Raw genomic sequence first — 13,708 nt, 5'->3', positions numbered from 1 at the left:
TTTGACTAGTTATTGACTTTTTATTAGGTCTACTTGTGAATATACGGACCTGGTCAGGTATTTGGTTGACCGATGCCGTATAGTCACGAGTAAATATCATCAAAAGCAACCATAGGAATATCACTTATTTTGGATTTTCATATAGCGAGGCGTCATCCGATAGCAAACGTGTATAATTCATTTTAAATGGCTGCATCGGTTTTCTCCGAGACAAAGTTACATGCATTTTCATGAACAAGACATACCAGAGATGACAAAGTGAGGATTTGAACGACGTCTAGTCATAATAGTTCATGGATGTTTACGGTACATAGAGCGTTGCTTTGTATGGGAAGTTATTCGGAGCAGAAGCAATTCTAATGTTAGAAAATATCTGAAAATAAAAATCCACGTTGTCTGTATTAAAAGGGTATAAAAACAATACAAGCATGAGGTTAATTTCCGTTTAATCGACTTTACCGATTACCCACCTGTCCACGTGTGCTTTCTTTAAATACCAGTTCTACCATGCTTAGGAGAATAATATTTTTTTCAAACAAATCCCCTATTGTGGTTTATATATTTTCCCTCCTTTTCGTCATTTTCAATAAATGACATTTTTCATCACTACATTAGTGTTGATTTAATTGATCCTTACTCAGCCAAAACAGAGCTGCGGTGAAATTGTGCAGCATGAAGAAACCAATAATTTTTATTCATGCATAATATTATGTAACAATTTTCATGATCAAAATACATGTAAAGGATGTTGCATAACAAGGGATCATGTATCGCATTTGGATTTTATTATAATAATTACGAATAAATAGATCGGGGATATTTTACGTAGAACATTACGACAGGTGTTATCACAACTTGTAGAAAATTTAAGGTGATTAAGAAAACGCTCAATGATGGTATGTAATCATAAAACAGTAAAAAATCAAATCAATATTGACTTGTTTGCCAAGGATAACCCATAAAAGTCCAAGAAAGTGCATATTTCCGATGTGGTCTTACACTACCGTATAGCCGGGGTTTTTGCGGGTAGATAATTTTGTCCAATTTAAGGCAATTTTCTAAGATTAACCACAATAAAAGTCGCTAATTTTCAGTACATCGGCATTATATATAGTTTTGGTGGTGTCTACAGAGAGAGGGTACCAATCTAAGATGACAGTGTACTTAGTGCTTAATACCTTATCATACGCCCCAACCCAAGGAACCAGAAAATTCATATTTGAAGACACACACACCCCTTGAGGTGTTATTATTTCTATCAAAATTAGATTAAGCAGGGGCAAGTCCGTGGACGATTTTGAAAACATGGTTCAGTCTAAAGTAACCGAGTTTGTCAGATACAGGTTCACTGTAATATAGTACATGTATATTCAAAGATACAACAAGAGCTCCACAAGGTGGGGCATATTTCATTGCAATGGACATCTAATAGCCTTTTCTATCAAGTATCGCAGTGACCTTAATCTTTGGATCCCAAAATCAATAGGCAATCTAATTTTCTTCCTCACCTGATAACAAAACTACGTGTGAAGTATCAAATCAATCTAGCAAAAAATGTGGCTTGCGGTGTGTCTACAACAAGCTCTGTGTTACTCACACTCACACGAACACCTCTGTAACTAAACTGCAAGGGAATCTGAGAATAACCTTACGGACTTATATTCTGCAAGTCCTCCTGCTTCATTTTGATACCTTTAAACCAGGATATGAGAAAGTAGGTGATTACAGGAGAGGAGAGGGTTGACCTTGACTTTTTATCTCACCATCTTCCACTGAGTTGATCTTTTTTACTTTGTCCTCGATGATATAAATGCCCTTTAAAAGATCGTCTATTCGGACGTCTATGTATCGGACCTGTTCTGATGACTTCCTAACATGCAAAGTACCCAGTAGAAATTAATTTCATAAGGAAATGCTGCTCTCATCTCTCGTGCAGAATACTGCGTTTTCTTTCATGATAAATATGTATATGTTTTAGCGAATCAGGGAAAAGAGCAAACCTCTAGTCATTCTGGTCTACTAGTATCATGAAGCAGGCAGCTATTTTTGTGGCATTTTACATGTTTTGATTCCTATTATCAATATTTTGTATCTTTCGGGAATAGGGGGTGATCAGCTTGCACAATATGATGCCAAATTGATATGTCCAATGTTTACTAGTCCCCTGACCCCTAAATATATATTTTCCAGTATTTTGTATATACAGCTGTATATTTTTATCGCGTCATTTACATAATAAATGACAAGTTTCATTTTAGTTGGTGTTGGCTTTTGCCTGCCGCAAGCAAAAACAAAACAAAGCTGTCTCCTTGGCAATGTTTCTAACCTCGGAACATAAATCATGATACATGTTTATGCACACACTATTGCATGGTGGGATGTAGTACGTTAGATTTGCTATATTTTCGTGGTGAAAACACGGTTTTTGTTTCCATTGAATGAAAGAGTTTAATTTTCAGAAGAAATATATGAAAGATGATTAATACTTCTAGGAACAAATATTTTTTTTGGATATCATGATTTGTCCGAAATAATTTTGCGACAATTCACATCCATACTCTGGTAAAATCAAATTCGCTTAATTCAAATTTAGCCTGTTAGACTAAAATATTCGTAAAGATAGCTACTAGTAACCATGTACTCGAAACTGAAACAGCTATAGCAAAACTACTGCAGTAATATGCCAGCCGCAAGAAACAGGTTGCTGGGTTTGAATATGATTATTTATCAGGTTAACATAGATGGCGAGGGGCCCATTTTCAGATTAGAATATGCTTTGATATTCCACACTTCATGCCAGCTACTTAACCGTTGCAATGTAAAGTACTGAGCCAGATTGTGAAATTTTTCAGAAGGGGGATGTGCGTGGTGCAGTCCCAGTTTATACATTTTCCGCTCGAAAAGAGGTGGTGTTGGTGGAGGAGACCAAAATGGTAAAAGCTGGTCTTTTATTGTTAAAGATGCTCAACAAAGGGGGTGGGGGGGGGGGGGGGTTGTTGCATACCGCTGAAATTACGAAGAAACTCTCAAATTTAAGAAGGTGAATATTAACTATACAGAAATACTCAACTCAGAGTAAAACACGTGGACAGAAGAGTGAAATTTAAATCTGAAAATGAGATTATAGTTCTTATGGAGAAACCATGTATTATAGTTTTCAAGAAAGAAATTTGAGTTTAAATTACCGAAATAACCAATCCATATCCACGAGTAGGAGTCATTTTGAAGATCTCAACATGACATGATTTTTCAGGTATCATGCCTTATGATATCCACAATTTATAAATTTTCAAATTTTATCTAAAAATCGTAAGTAACTGAATATTTGCATTAACGAAAGAAGTAATTCAGAGTGGATATTCATGATGAATGTCATAATTTTCCAGATTCCATGAATTGACAAATTATTCTGTTTTTAAGTAGTCCATTAATTGCAGCTAAATTTACCAATCTTAGAATCGAGAACGTTTTCAAAATGAAATTCCACTTGCGTTTTTTGTTCCATATTTCGTTTCAGTGTTGCATAACAAAAGCGTAAAATCGACGCACCCATGCATGAGAAAACTAGTCACAAAGCGTGTCTGGAGAATATTGTTAGTAAACAACAACACTACAAATCATGGGCAAACGCGCGTGTCCCTCAATGATTCTTAACCAAAATATAGTGAATATCTTAAGGTAGCTCATTAAACTAAATTATTATTTAATGGCTCGTTAAAACACCTCTTATGAAGTATGATTTCATCATCGAAAAAGTGATACAAGCTCTTAAGTATTTTATATGAATTTTTTGTGATTTATCCCAGAATGATAAAAAAGGTACTTAGTTTGCAAATAAGATACTCTAGAGTCTAAATTTCGCTGTGATTTGATGGATGATATGAATATCTAAGAAAACATGTCTAAACGACTCAGATAGACGTTCTAATTTTTTAAATTGAAAAATATTTAGAAAAATTGAAAACGTTATTTGCCAATATTTTCTAAATCTACGGATAAAATCTTCAGAAAATCACATTCCCTTGATGTAAAATGGTTTACAAATTAAACGACTTTATAAAGGAAACTAATTTTTTGATGAACAGTGCGTACAGTTAGCAACAATTTGATTATTTTAGTAATTTCTATCAATTTTTATCGGGATCAGTACTTTTTTCTCCAGTTTGAATATAGTGATTATACATATATCTAAAATATGGCCTGTTTTATTAGATAGTCATATCATGTACCAAATCACAGCGAAATTTGGACTGAAGAATCTCTTATTTGCAAACAAAACACCTTTTTAATCATTCCGGAGGAAATCACAAAAAATTCATATAAAATAATTGAGAGTTTGTATCACTCTTTCGATGGTGAAATCATACTTCAAGAGGTGTTTTAACTAGCCATTCAATAAAATTTTAGTGTAATGAGCCATCTTAACACGTGTACTGTTCAAGAACCCTTTAACCTAAGTACCATTAATCATATATGGTTTTAATGTAGGCCGTATCAAGTCACATGTAACGATTAGAATACGTTTGATATCCACATGGGAGAGTTGTATATATGTACTTTGGAACCATACTGATTTCGTTGATCGCGATCATTTGATGTTAAATGCTTTCATAGATATTTGTACAATCATGAATCTCTGTCATAGTGTAAGAGGCAAGGTTATTTTTCATCATCGTGTGCTTCAACTTGTAATTCAATCCCGTGGGGATCCGGGTTAGAATAGGTCCTCAGTATCCCATGCTTGTCGTCAAAGGAAACTAAATGGGGCGATCGCAAAAACCGAGGTCCCGTGTCACAACAGGTTTGTCACAATAAAGATACCTCCCTGCTCCAAGGCCGTAAGCGCCAAACATAGGCCTACATTTTGCCTTTCACTGGTAACGTCTCCATGAATGAAAGAGTTTTGAGAGGGACGTTGTTTTTTCCGACAATGGACATTAAAACATTCAAACTTGAGTTTGAATCTGCAATGTCAGGTGATTAATTTGACAATCCTTTGGTAGATTTATGGATATGGTCATAAATGTAATGGTCCAGTGGTGCAAATAAATCATATACCACAACCGCTACCGTGTGAATTATAAAGCGCCGCACATAGATCAGATTAAGGGTCATTCTTTATGTAATTATCATAATATTACTGAATTATCAAATTGATTTCGGAAATATAATGGGAAAATTTATGTCAATATTGAAATATATTCTGACATTTTATTTCTTAACTGTGATATTAAAGCAAATATACAGAGTAATACGTGGTGAATAAAGTGCGTGTACCGCGTGTCACATTGGGGTTAATTATTTCAATACAATTTGCTTAGGACTATCAGTACGGTGTAACATACGATCTTAAGTATAGAAAGTCTGATCCAATCGCATTTGAATAACAAAAAAAATTTGTTGGATTATTTCGATTCTATTTTGAATGAGGTAACATTATATGAATTTGAAATACGCCACAACACATGTAGCATACGGATGATTATATACATAGGATCTCTCATGGTTTGTACAGTAGTTTTATATGATTTTGACTACGGATAACTCCGTTTACCTGATCAGGATATAGGGCTCACGGCGGGTGTGACCGATCGACAGGAGATGCTTACTCCTCCTAGACACCTGACCCCACCTCTGGTATGTCCAGGGGTCCGTGTGTGCCCAACTATCTATTTTGTATTGCTTATAGGAGTTATGAGATTGATCACTGTTCGTTATCTTCGTCTTTCATATCCAACGAGTTGTGTGTTCTACATGTATCACCCCGGATTTCTTTTTATCACATCCACCAACGTAGTTGTTTTACTGTTTGGCCTTCAAAGCCGCGTAACACTCTGAAGCTACGTCATGTCAACACTATTACGCACAAAGAAAAAGTGCCTGGTACAATACGCAAATAAATATTTTTTTAGAACATTTCTTTGATTGTTGAATACATAAAAATAGCGTACAAATTTCCACAATATTAACTTTTTACTCTTTAATTGTACTATTTCATTACTGTTTTGTAGCTAGTCAGTCATTTGAATCAGTGTCCTTGATAACACGTGGTCTTTTTTGTATGACGGATTTGCATCATTTTGGCTGTTTACAACATTTTTTCCACCAAAAATGTTACCATTCGCAAGGTTTTGGACTCCTTCTGTCATTATTGTGTTTGTGGCTCTACTATTATTTAATGTATTTCGAAAAGGCGCATTATTTTGAGTGAATTGAAACTGAGTCGCGAATTACGAGAGTTCTTGTGGAAATGTTGAATTCAATAGATTGATTGATTGAATATTGTTTAACGTCCCTCTCGAGAATAGAAATGAGAAATATTTATATGTTGGGTTTCAACTGCTGTAGTTATTGATTTGATTGGATATTTTTATGTCTAGTTAACTGTATGATTTGGTTGATAGGTATATTATTTTCATTTAATTTTTTAACTAAATGTTTGCGAGCACTGTGACTTGTTAATATTGAGGATACTGAAGATGTATAACCTGACTGAGTATCTTCGTTTTTATTTACATTGCAGCACTAAGTTGTTGGTCTACTATGAATTTAACATGCACAATAAAATTCTTTTGCATAGACTGATTTTTCTCTCGATGTCAATGGAGCACCAAATGAACTGAAGATATCTTTCATGCGCGCACGAAATGGTGATGGACATTCGCGTATGTTCGTGGAAATGCAGGCAGAAACCGTGACCTTTCGTACGCTACGTGATCACGCCGGCAACGACTGGGATATTTTTGCATGGACCTACGGGTAGCTACCGTGCTTATCCATGTAGAAACCGGCGTCTTACATGTACGTGTCTGCTTAGTGATAAGACCGTGTTGACAGTAACATTACGTCACAGTACCCAAAGATATCAAATCACCCCAGATGACTAGAATTTTGCATCCGACGCCGACCGGCTCCTGATTCGTGAATGTGTGAAAGGGGCTTAAAAATCATTGTGCGCATCCATTCTTTTATAGAAAGCAACAATTCAATTAAAAAGATTTTAATATGGGACAAAAATTCATCCTAAATTCCTGTAAGAATTGTGATGTGAACATTTCAATTATTTGTGAGATGTATTGCACTGTTTTAGCCAATCACGAGAAAAACATTTCGGTTATTTAATTGTCTAGTCTTATTACCAGTTAAGGAAACACATCTGTATTTTTATGAATTATCTGCGTCAATCTTCACATCAGTCTCGACGGAATATAACCACCTCGCAGTGTTGCGATGGATATATAAATATAACTCAATTTATCATAACTCAACTTTGAAGTTTTTGTATACGGTCAAAGATCCGCCGACTAGTGTGAAGACAATTTATCAAATGCATTTGTAGTCAGAGGTGCGTGGACAAACTATCTGTCAGAATTCAAAGTATGGAAATGACGAAGATAAGCATACATAGGTTACCTTTGAAATTGTTTAATTAACTATTGAATATCCCTAATGAATATTGGCATATTATTGCTTTAAAGAGAAAGTTAACCCTTGAACCACATTTACATTGCGCAAGAGACAGATTAATTCCCTATTGATTCTTGTACCTAATGAAATGCGCTCTTATATATAGACAGACAGACAGACAGATACATACACATCTACGTCCGTAGTTTTTGTTTTGTTTTTTGTTGTTTTTTGTTGTTGTTTTTTTGTGAGAAACACACCTTTAAACTGTTCAGCATGCAATTAATCTATGAAAGTTTTAAAACATAAATCATAATCGCGTGCACATTAACATTAAAAATGCACCATTCCATACTTGCAAAACATGCTCCACATTATGCAAAACCAATCAGTATTGTTGCAGGGCCATTCCTTTATCCTCTTTGCGCAGTGTAATGCACTTTAACATACTGACACGGAAGAGCGCGAAGTGAATTGACGTACGATATGATTCTTTATAGTGACCTTACATATCACTCTACGTAGTTCTGGTTAATTTTAAGCATTGTTGTTGTATGTTTTCTTTTGTAAACCATAGGCTAAGATAAATTACTTAGGTGTGCAAAGTAAAAAAACAACAAAAAAAACACCTGACGTACACAGACATGCATTACATGTTACATTTCTTGGAATTAAAACTATCCCTTACATTACACAACCCGTGTCTCTCTGATTTACTGTATCCCTTACATTACATAACCCGTGTCTCTCTGATTTACTGTATCCCTTACATTACACAACCCGTGTCTCTCTGATTTACTGTATCCCTTACATTACACAACCCGTGTCTCTCTGATTTACTGTATCCCTTACATTACACAACCCGTGTCTCTCTGATTTACTGTATCCCTTACATTACATAACCCGTGTCTCTCTGATTTACTGTATCCCTTACATTACACAACCCGTGTCTCTCTGATTTACTGTATCCCTTACATTACATAACCCGTGTCTCTCTGATTTACACTGCATATTGCTATTCTCAGCCAATTTCTTTGGTTTTGTCTTGACTGTTATGCAAAGTTTCTCGAATATGGTTATAAAGGTTATTTGGGGTAAAAAAAAAAATTATAAAACGACTTTAAATATGCATAAACTAAAGTAAAAAAAAGAAAGAGAAATAAAAACAATTAGATTAGGTCTCGTACCTTATTTCAACTAAACCCATATAGATACATGTACAAATAATTCTTTCTAATCTATGCTATGATTGGATTTTAAACAGCTTGCTTTTTTTTTTTACAGAGACTCTTAAATGTCTATATTCCTTGTGTCCCCTGTGTTTAAAAATAAATCAGGGTTTATCATCCATTTAAAGAAACTCAAAGTTCTTTATGGACGAAGAAATTGTCCCTTTAGGAGCTTTATTCTGCGAAATGCCACATACACATCCGAACCTTACAATATTGCTTACCCGTTCGTCATCACGAAGTTCATCCAATGTAGGCCTTTGTCTGAGCTCCCCAACAACCTCATACAGGTCGCGACGATAGTGGTCGGCATGGGGAAGAGTTTCAAATGTCTCCTGGGAGTCAAAGTCCGAGCCAATCGATATTACGGAGTACTTCTTTGCAACTCCTGGTAGATTTAGTGGTTCAATAGAAACTTTCCGACTCGGTAAAACAAGAGGTGGTGGTATGTTTACACCAGAAAATTTTCTGCCTGGTGCTAAAATGTCCGAGTATTTTCTTTGATTCACAAGCAAAAAAGGATCACAAGAAAGTTTTCGATGCTGCTGTTGAGTAAGTTGGTTGGAAAAGATGGATACTTTACGACTTCGGTCTTGTCGCGATGAAGTAGTCGATCCATCTTCCGAGATGTTATCCAATGGCGGTATGCCAGCGTACGATACCCTTTTTTCCTTTACAGGGACGACAACAATTTTACGAGAGGCGCCTCTATCGTCGTCTTCTGGTGGTGTAATCTCTATTCTCACCTCACTTACATTTGATTCTTGGTTTACTGCCTGGTCATCTTCCACCGGTAGTTCCTCGCCTTCTACGTTTTCGCTCATTGCAATTTTTTTAAATTGAAAACACGAAACCTTTCCCCTATAATAACCAAAACATTACCTAAAATTCTACGTAATGTAAGAGGTCCGAATACTTCAGCAGCACTTCATACACGAAATGCACAGGTGACAAACAAAAATATTAATAGTGACAATTATACAGCGTCATCACTTTCCTAAAGACAGTCCATTCGTCCGTCATGCGTAACCAAATTCTAAAATTAATTCCAAACAAAAATTAGGACACTGTCGGTTTATTAATTATTTTTCTACGATAATTCATAGAGGGGTCATTAGCACAATGACGTCCAATTTTTCTAGTTTATTTGTCAATGGAGAAAAACCCATGATATATGGGGGGAAAAAACGATCTTTTAGACAAATTTTGTTTGTTATTTGTTACCTGTTCGCTTAACGCACGTCAGACAGGTACACTGCATGCGCAATATGGACCTGCAGTGTCAAATAATATCAGTTAAGGTGAAGCGGACGACGCTAATGATTATATTATGAACAAATATCAACGTGTTAGTAGAGGTTTGACATATTTACAGCTATTAACTGGTGTCAGGCTGTCATTGTAAGGCTTCATTCTGTACGATGAAAATACCAACTGTCAAAGTACCGGTGTGTATTGGAATTGTACACTATATAGGATTGAAAACATGTACACAAATAAAATGCAAGGAATTTGATTACTTCTTAACGCACTTGTTCGGGTAATTAAGAGCGTTTTCAGGTAAGCTATATAATGTTTTGTCTATTTATTATTTGGTTAACGGACACGGAAAATACCCGTTACACGGTTTGGTGCTATCTTACTTACATGTAGACACGTGACCATTTATAAGTCATTGTACATCAGTTTGTAAAACTTTATTAAGGAATACCTTTTTATCAAATTTAGAATTGTACTTAGTGGCAGATGCATGCTGAAAATAATCCTTCCTGGAAATTTCGTCACCGTATATACATGTACACATGTAACAAAGTGGACTCTTAGAGGAAATGGACTTTACTCCAACAACTCTTCTTCACGAGTCTGGAGTCTTTTCTCCAAAAATAATAAAAGGGAGCATATCCCTGCTGATCCATAAGAAATAATGGCATTAATGGAATTGTCGTTTTTTTTTAAAGAGTAAATTTCCATGAAATATCATTACTCACTCAAGCCCGGTGGCCATTTGCTTACAAGAAACACATTTAAAAGATACAGATAAGATAAATATTAAAAACCATACTATATATAACCATTATGTTTAAAGAGACAAAGCCCCTGGTGGTTCTTCAATAGTACATCCATTGTCATATAAATTTGAAAACAAATCTTCAAGCAATAGCAATATGTCTTTCCCATGATAAAACAATTGTCATTTGTTTTGTGTATATCCCTCCCCCCAAACTATCAGCTACAGTCTCGGGAACTTACATATTTAATATAACTTTCTGCTCCTTTCTTACATGTACTCTCATAACCCGCTCCGGGGGTAATGGCAAAATAACAGATAAAGGTTAAAAAAAACAAAAAACCCACACACTTGAAGATGCAATATTCCACCACAATCTCTGTATTTTAACGACGGCTCAAGCACTTCTCTACATCTAGGTATCCCCTATTGATATTAGTATCGTGGATCCATCTCATGGATTTAAATTGATTTGTGTGGAAGCGATCCTTTCCCTATCATTGTTAAAGTGATAATCTCCCACATTCCTGGACTCAATCTAGAAGTATTCCTATTCCAAAACATGGAAAGGACCACGCAGATCATACCAATATCCTTAAAATGTATTTAAAATCTTAGAACAGATTATCAATGAATCATTGGCATGGTTTGTTGAAGCTATTAACATTTTAAAAGATATACAATCAGGTTTCAGGAAAAATCCAAGCACAACCGAATAACTACTATGGTTTGAAACCTATATTCGCTGTTGATACATGTCACAAAGAACATGTCGTCTCCATATTCATTTAGAAAAAGTAAACGATACCACATCGCAATACGATATCTTAGAAGAGCTTTACAATATTGGTCTGCTAGGAAAATTAACAAACTTTATTAATTTATTTTGAAGTAAAAGACATTTTAACATATGGTTAGGATTTAAATTTTCAGACAATTTCGAACAAGAAATCAGCATGCCACAAGGAAGTACTTTATCGGTTACATTATCTAGTACCAAAATAAATATACAGCTGTCGTATAGCTGAAGCACTTAGACGACTTGCATGGAAGTCTATATGTCGATAACGTTGTTTTCGATCATAAGTCAAGAAATTTAGATGCTATTGAACGAAAACTACAACTAAATTTAACAAAATTCAAAATTGGACTGATGTAAATTGTTTTTTAAGTTCTCAAGAACTAACGCCGTATGCAATAATTTTTGTTCTAAACGGAAACCCCACAATGACCCACATTTGCAATTACATGGTACTCCAATCAAAATGATTAAAAGGTCTAGTTCTTAGGCGTCACGTTTAGCTAACCTGACCTGAAATCTCAAGTGAGCTTTTCTGATCACCTGTTGTCCGTCTGTTAACTTTTCACATTTTCGACTTCTTCTCCAGAACCACTGGGACAATTTCAAAGAAACTTAGTCAAAAGCATCCTTGGATGATGCAGATTCATGTTTGTTCAAATGAAGTGTCACGCCCCTTCAAAGGGGAGATAATCACAAAAATAGAGTGAGGTCATTTAAAAAATTGCGACCGCTGAATAAATTTCTATAAAACTACAGGAGATAATAGGTTTATTTATCATGTGTTGCAATCCACTTAAAAATATTTATTAGTGGGAATTCCAAGACATATTATATGAGGAGTCATACATGTAATATATGTAGTCTATGATAGTCTATGATAGATTCTATTGTAAATGGTTATAACTTGATATAATATATTGTAAATGCCTCTACAGTATCATATACTTCCTCACATATGGTGTATGTGAGATACTGAATCTGGCCCTAGGGATCACATCCCAGCCCTACCTATGAGATCAGAAATAGTCAAACAGCCTTTGACTGATTTAGACCATACCTTTAAACAACTATTTTTTTAATCTGCGAGTTCAGATACATGGACTGATATATGGAACATGACCCCTTGGGGTTATCATTGCCCTCTTGAAATCAGAAACAGTCAAATATCTTGAAAACGGTTGCGATCCCTACCCCTAAACCATATATTTTCTTCATCATTTCACTTAAATGCATTGAATGATGTGTGTGGTACCCCGGAGATCATCACAACCCCATCAAGATGCATTGAATAGTGGGTTAGAAAAGATCCCCATGGGTCAATCCCACCTCATCATTTTATGGTCTGTCAAATATTTTCCCGCCAATCATTTTATGAATGGTGAATATCTTGAAAATTGTTGAGAGTCTATTGTAAATGTTTGCAACCTGAACACAAGAAATATTGATATTAGGCTTCAGCATCATTCCTGTACCTGCTCTCAAATGTGATTTATGAGGAATATTAAATCTGACCCGGGGGGGGGGGGGGGGGTGTCATGCCCATACCCAAAAGATAAAAAAAAAATAATCAAATGCTTGGAGAAAACGCTAAACCATACCTTAAAAGAAATATATTTCTTCATCTCCGAATCAAGACAAAAGAACATAATACACGGATCATTTAACATAGGGGTCATACCTATCCTCTTGAAATAAAAAAAGATCAAATATTGTTAAGTCCAGTAAAATTAATAACATAATAAAAAGATTTAATAATTTATTTAATATTTACAATTAGCAGTAAAATACAGTAAGTGAAAAGTTACTAATTTACAATAATCAAAGTTCATAGAGCCGTGCCCATTATTTTGTTATTTATTGACGAACTGAATTCACACATGAGGATGGACCTGATTTAGCGCTGTAAAAAGACTATGGTATTTAAATGTTTTGCATACTAACACTATATATAGTAGTGTAGTAAATACTACACAAAGCAATTTGTTTAAGACTGAAACAATTAACTTTTCATTAAATGAAAGTATATATGAGTATTGCATAACATTAAACAATGCGTGTATAAGATATAACAAATCATTTGATACCCCCTCCCCCCCTCCCTCGGTCAACATACTTACACGTTTGAATAATTGTATAAAAATAATTAGGCTTCCGCTTTTTTGATACATTATTGATTTTAACAAAATAAATAAGAGGCCCATGGGCCACATCGCTCACCTGAGTCACCTTGGCCCATATCTGAAAACTTTACATATATATTTG

General features: G+C 35.1%; 1 protein-coding gene across 1 annotated transcript in view; it reads right to left on the bottom strand.

Annotated features, from left to right (window-relative positions):
• The window catches only part of LOC125650490 (solute carrier family 12 member 3-like), a 30,372-nt gene extending 20,767 nt beyond the window's left edge, over positions 1-9,605 (bottom strand). Inside the window, exon 1 of the mRNA XM_048878851.2 lies at positions 8,861-9,605. Coding sequence (XP_048734808.2) covers positions 8,861-9,460 — 600 coding nt within the window. The 5' untranslated portion in view covers positions 9,461-9,605. The remainder of the gene's footprint in view (positions 1-8,860) is intronic.
• Positions 9,606-13,708: the final 4,103 nt, after the last annotated feature.

This window comes from Ostrea edulis, chromosome 5 (assembly GCF_947568905.1).
Source record: "Ostrea edulis chromosome 5, xbOstEdul1.1, whole genome shotgun sequence".
NCBI classification, from domain to species: domain Eukaryota; kingdom Metazoa; phylum Mollusca; class Bivalvia; order Ostreida; family Ostreidae; genus Ostrea; species Ostrea edulis.
The sequence above is the reverse complement of the archived record's forward strand: the minus strand, read 5'-3'. Positions and strand labels throughout refer to the sequence as shown.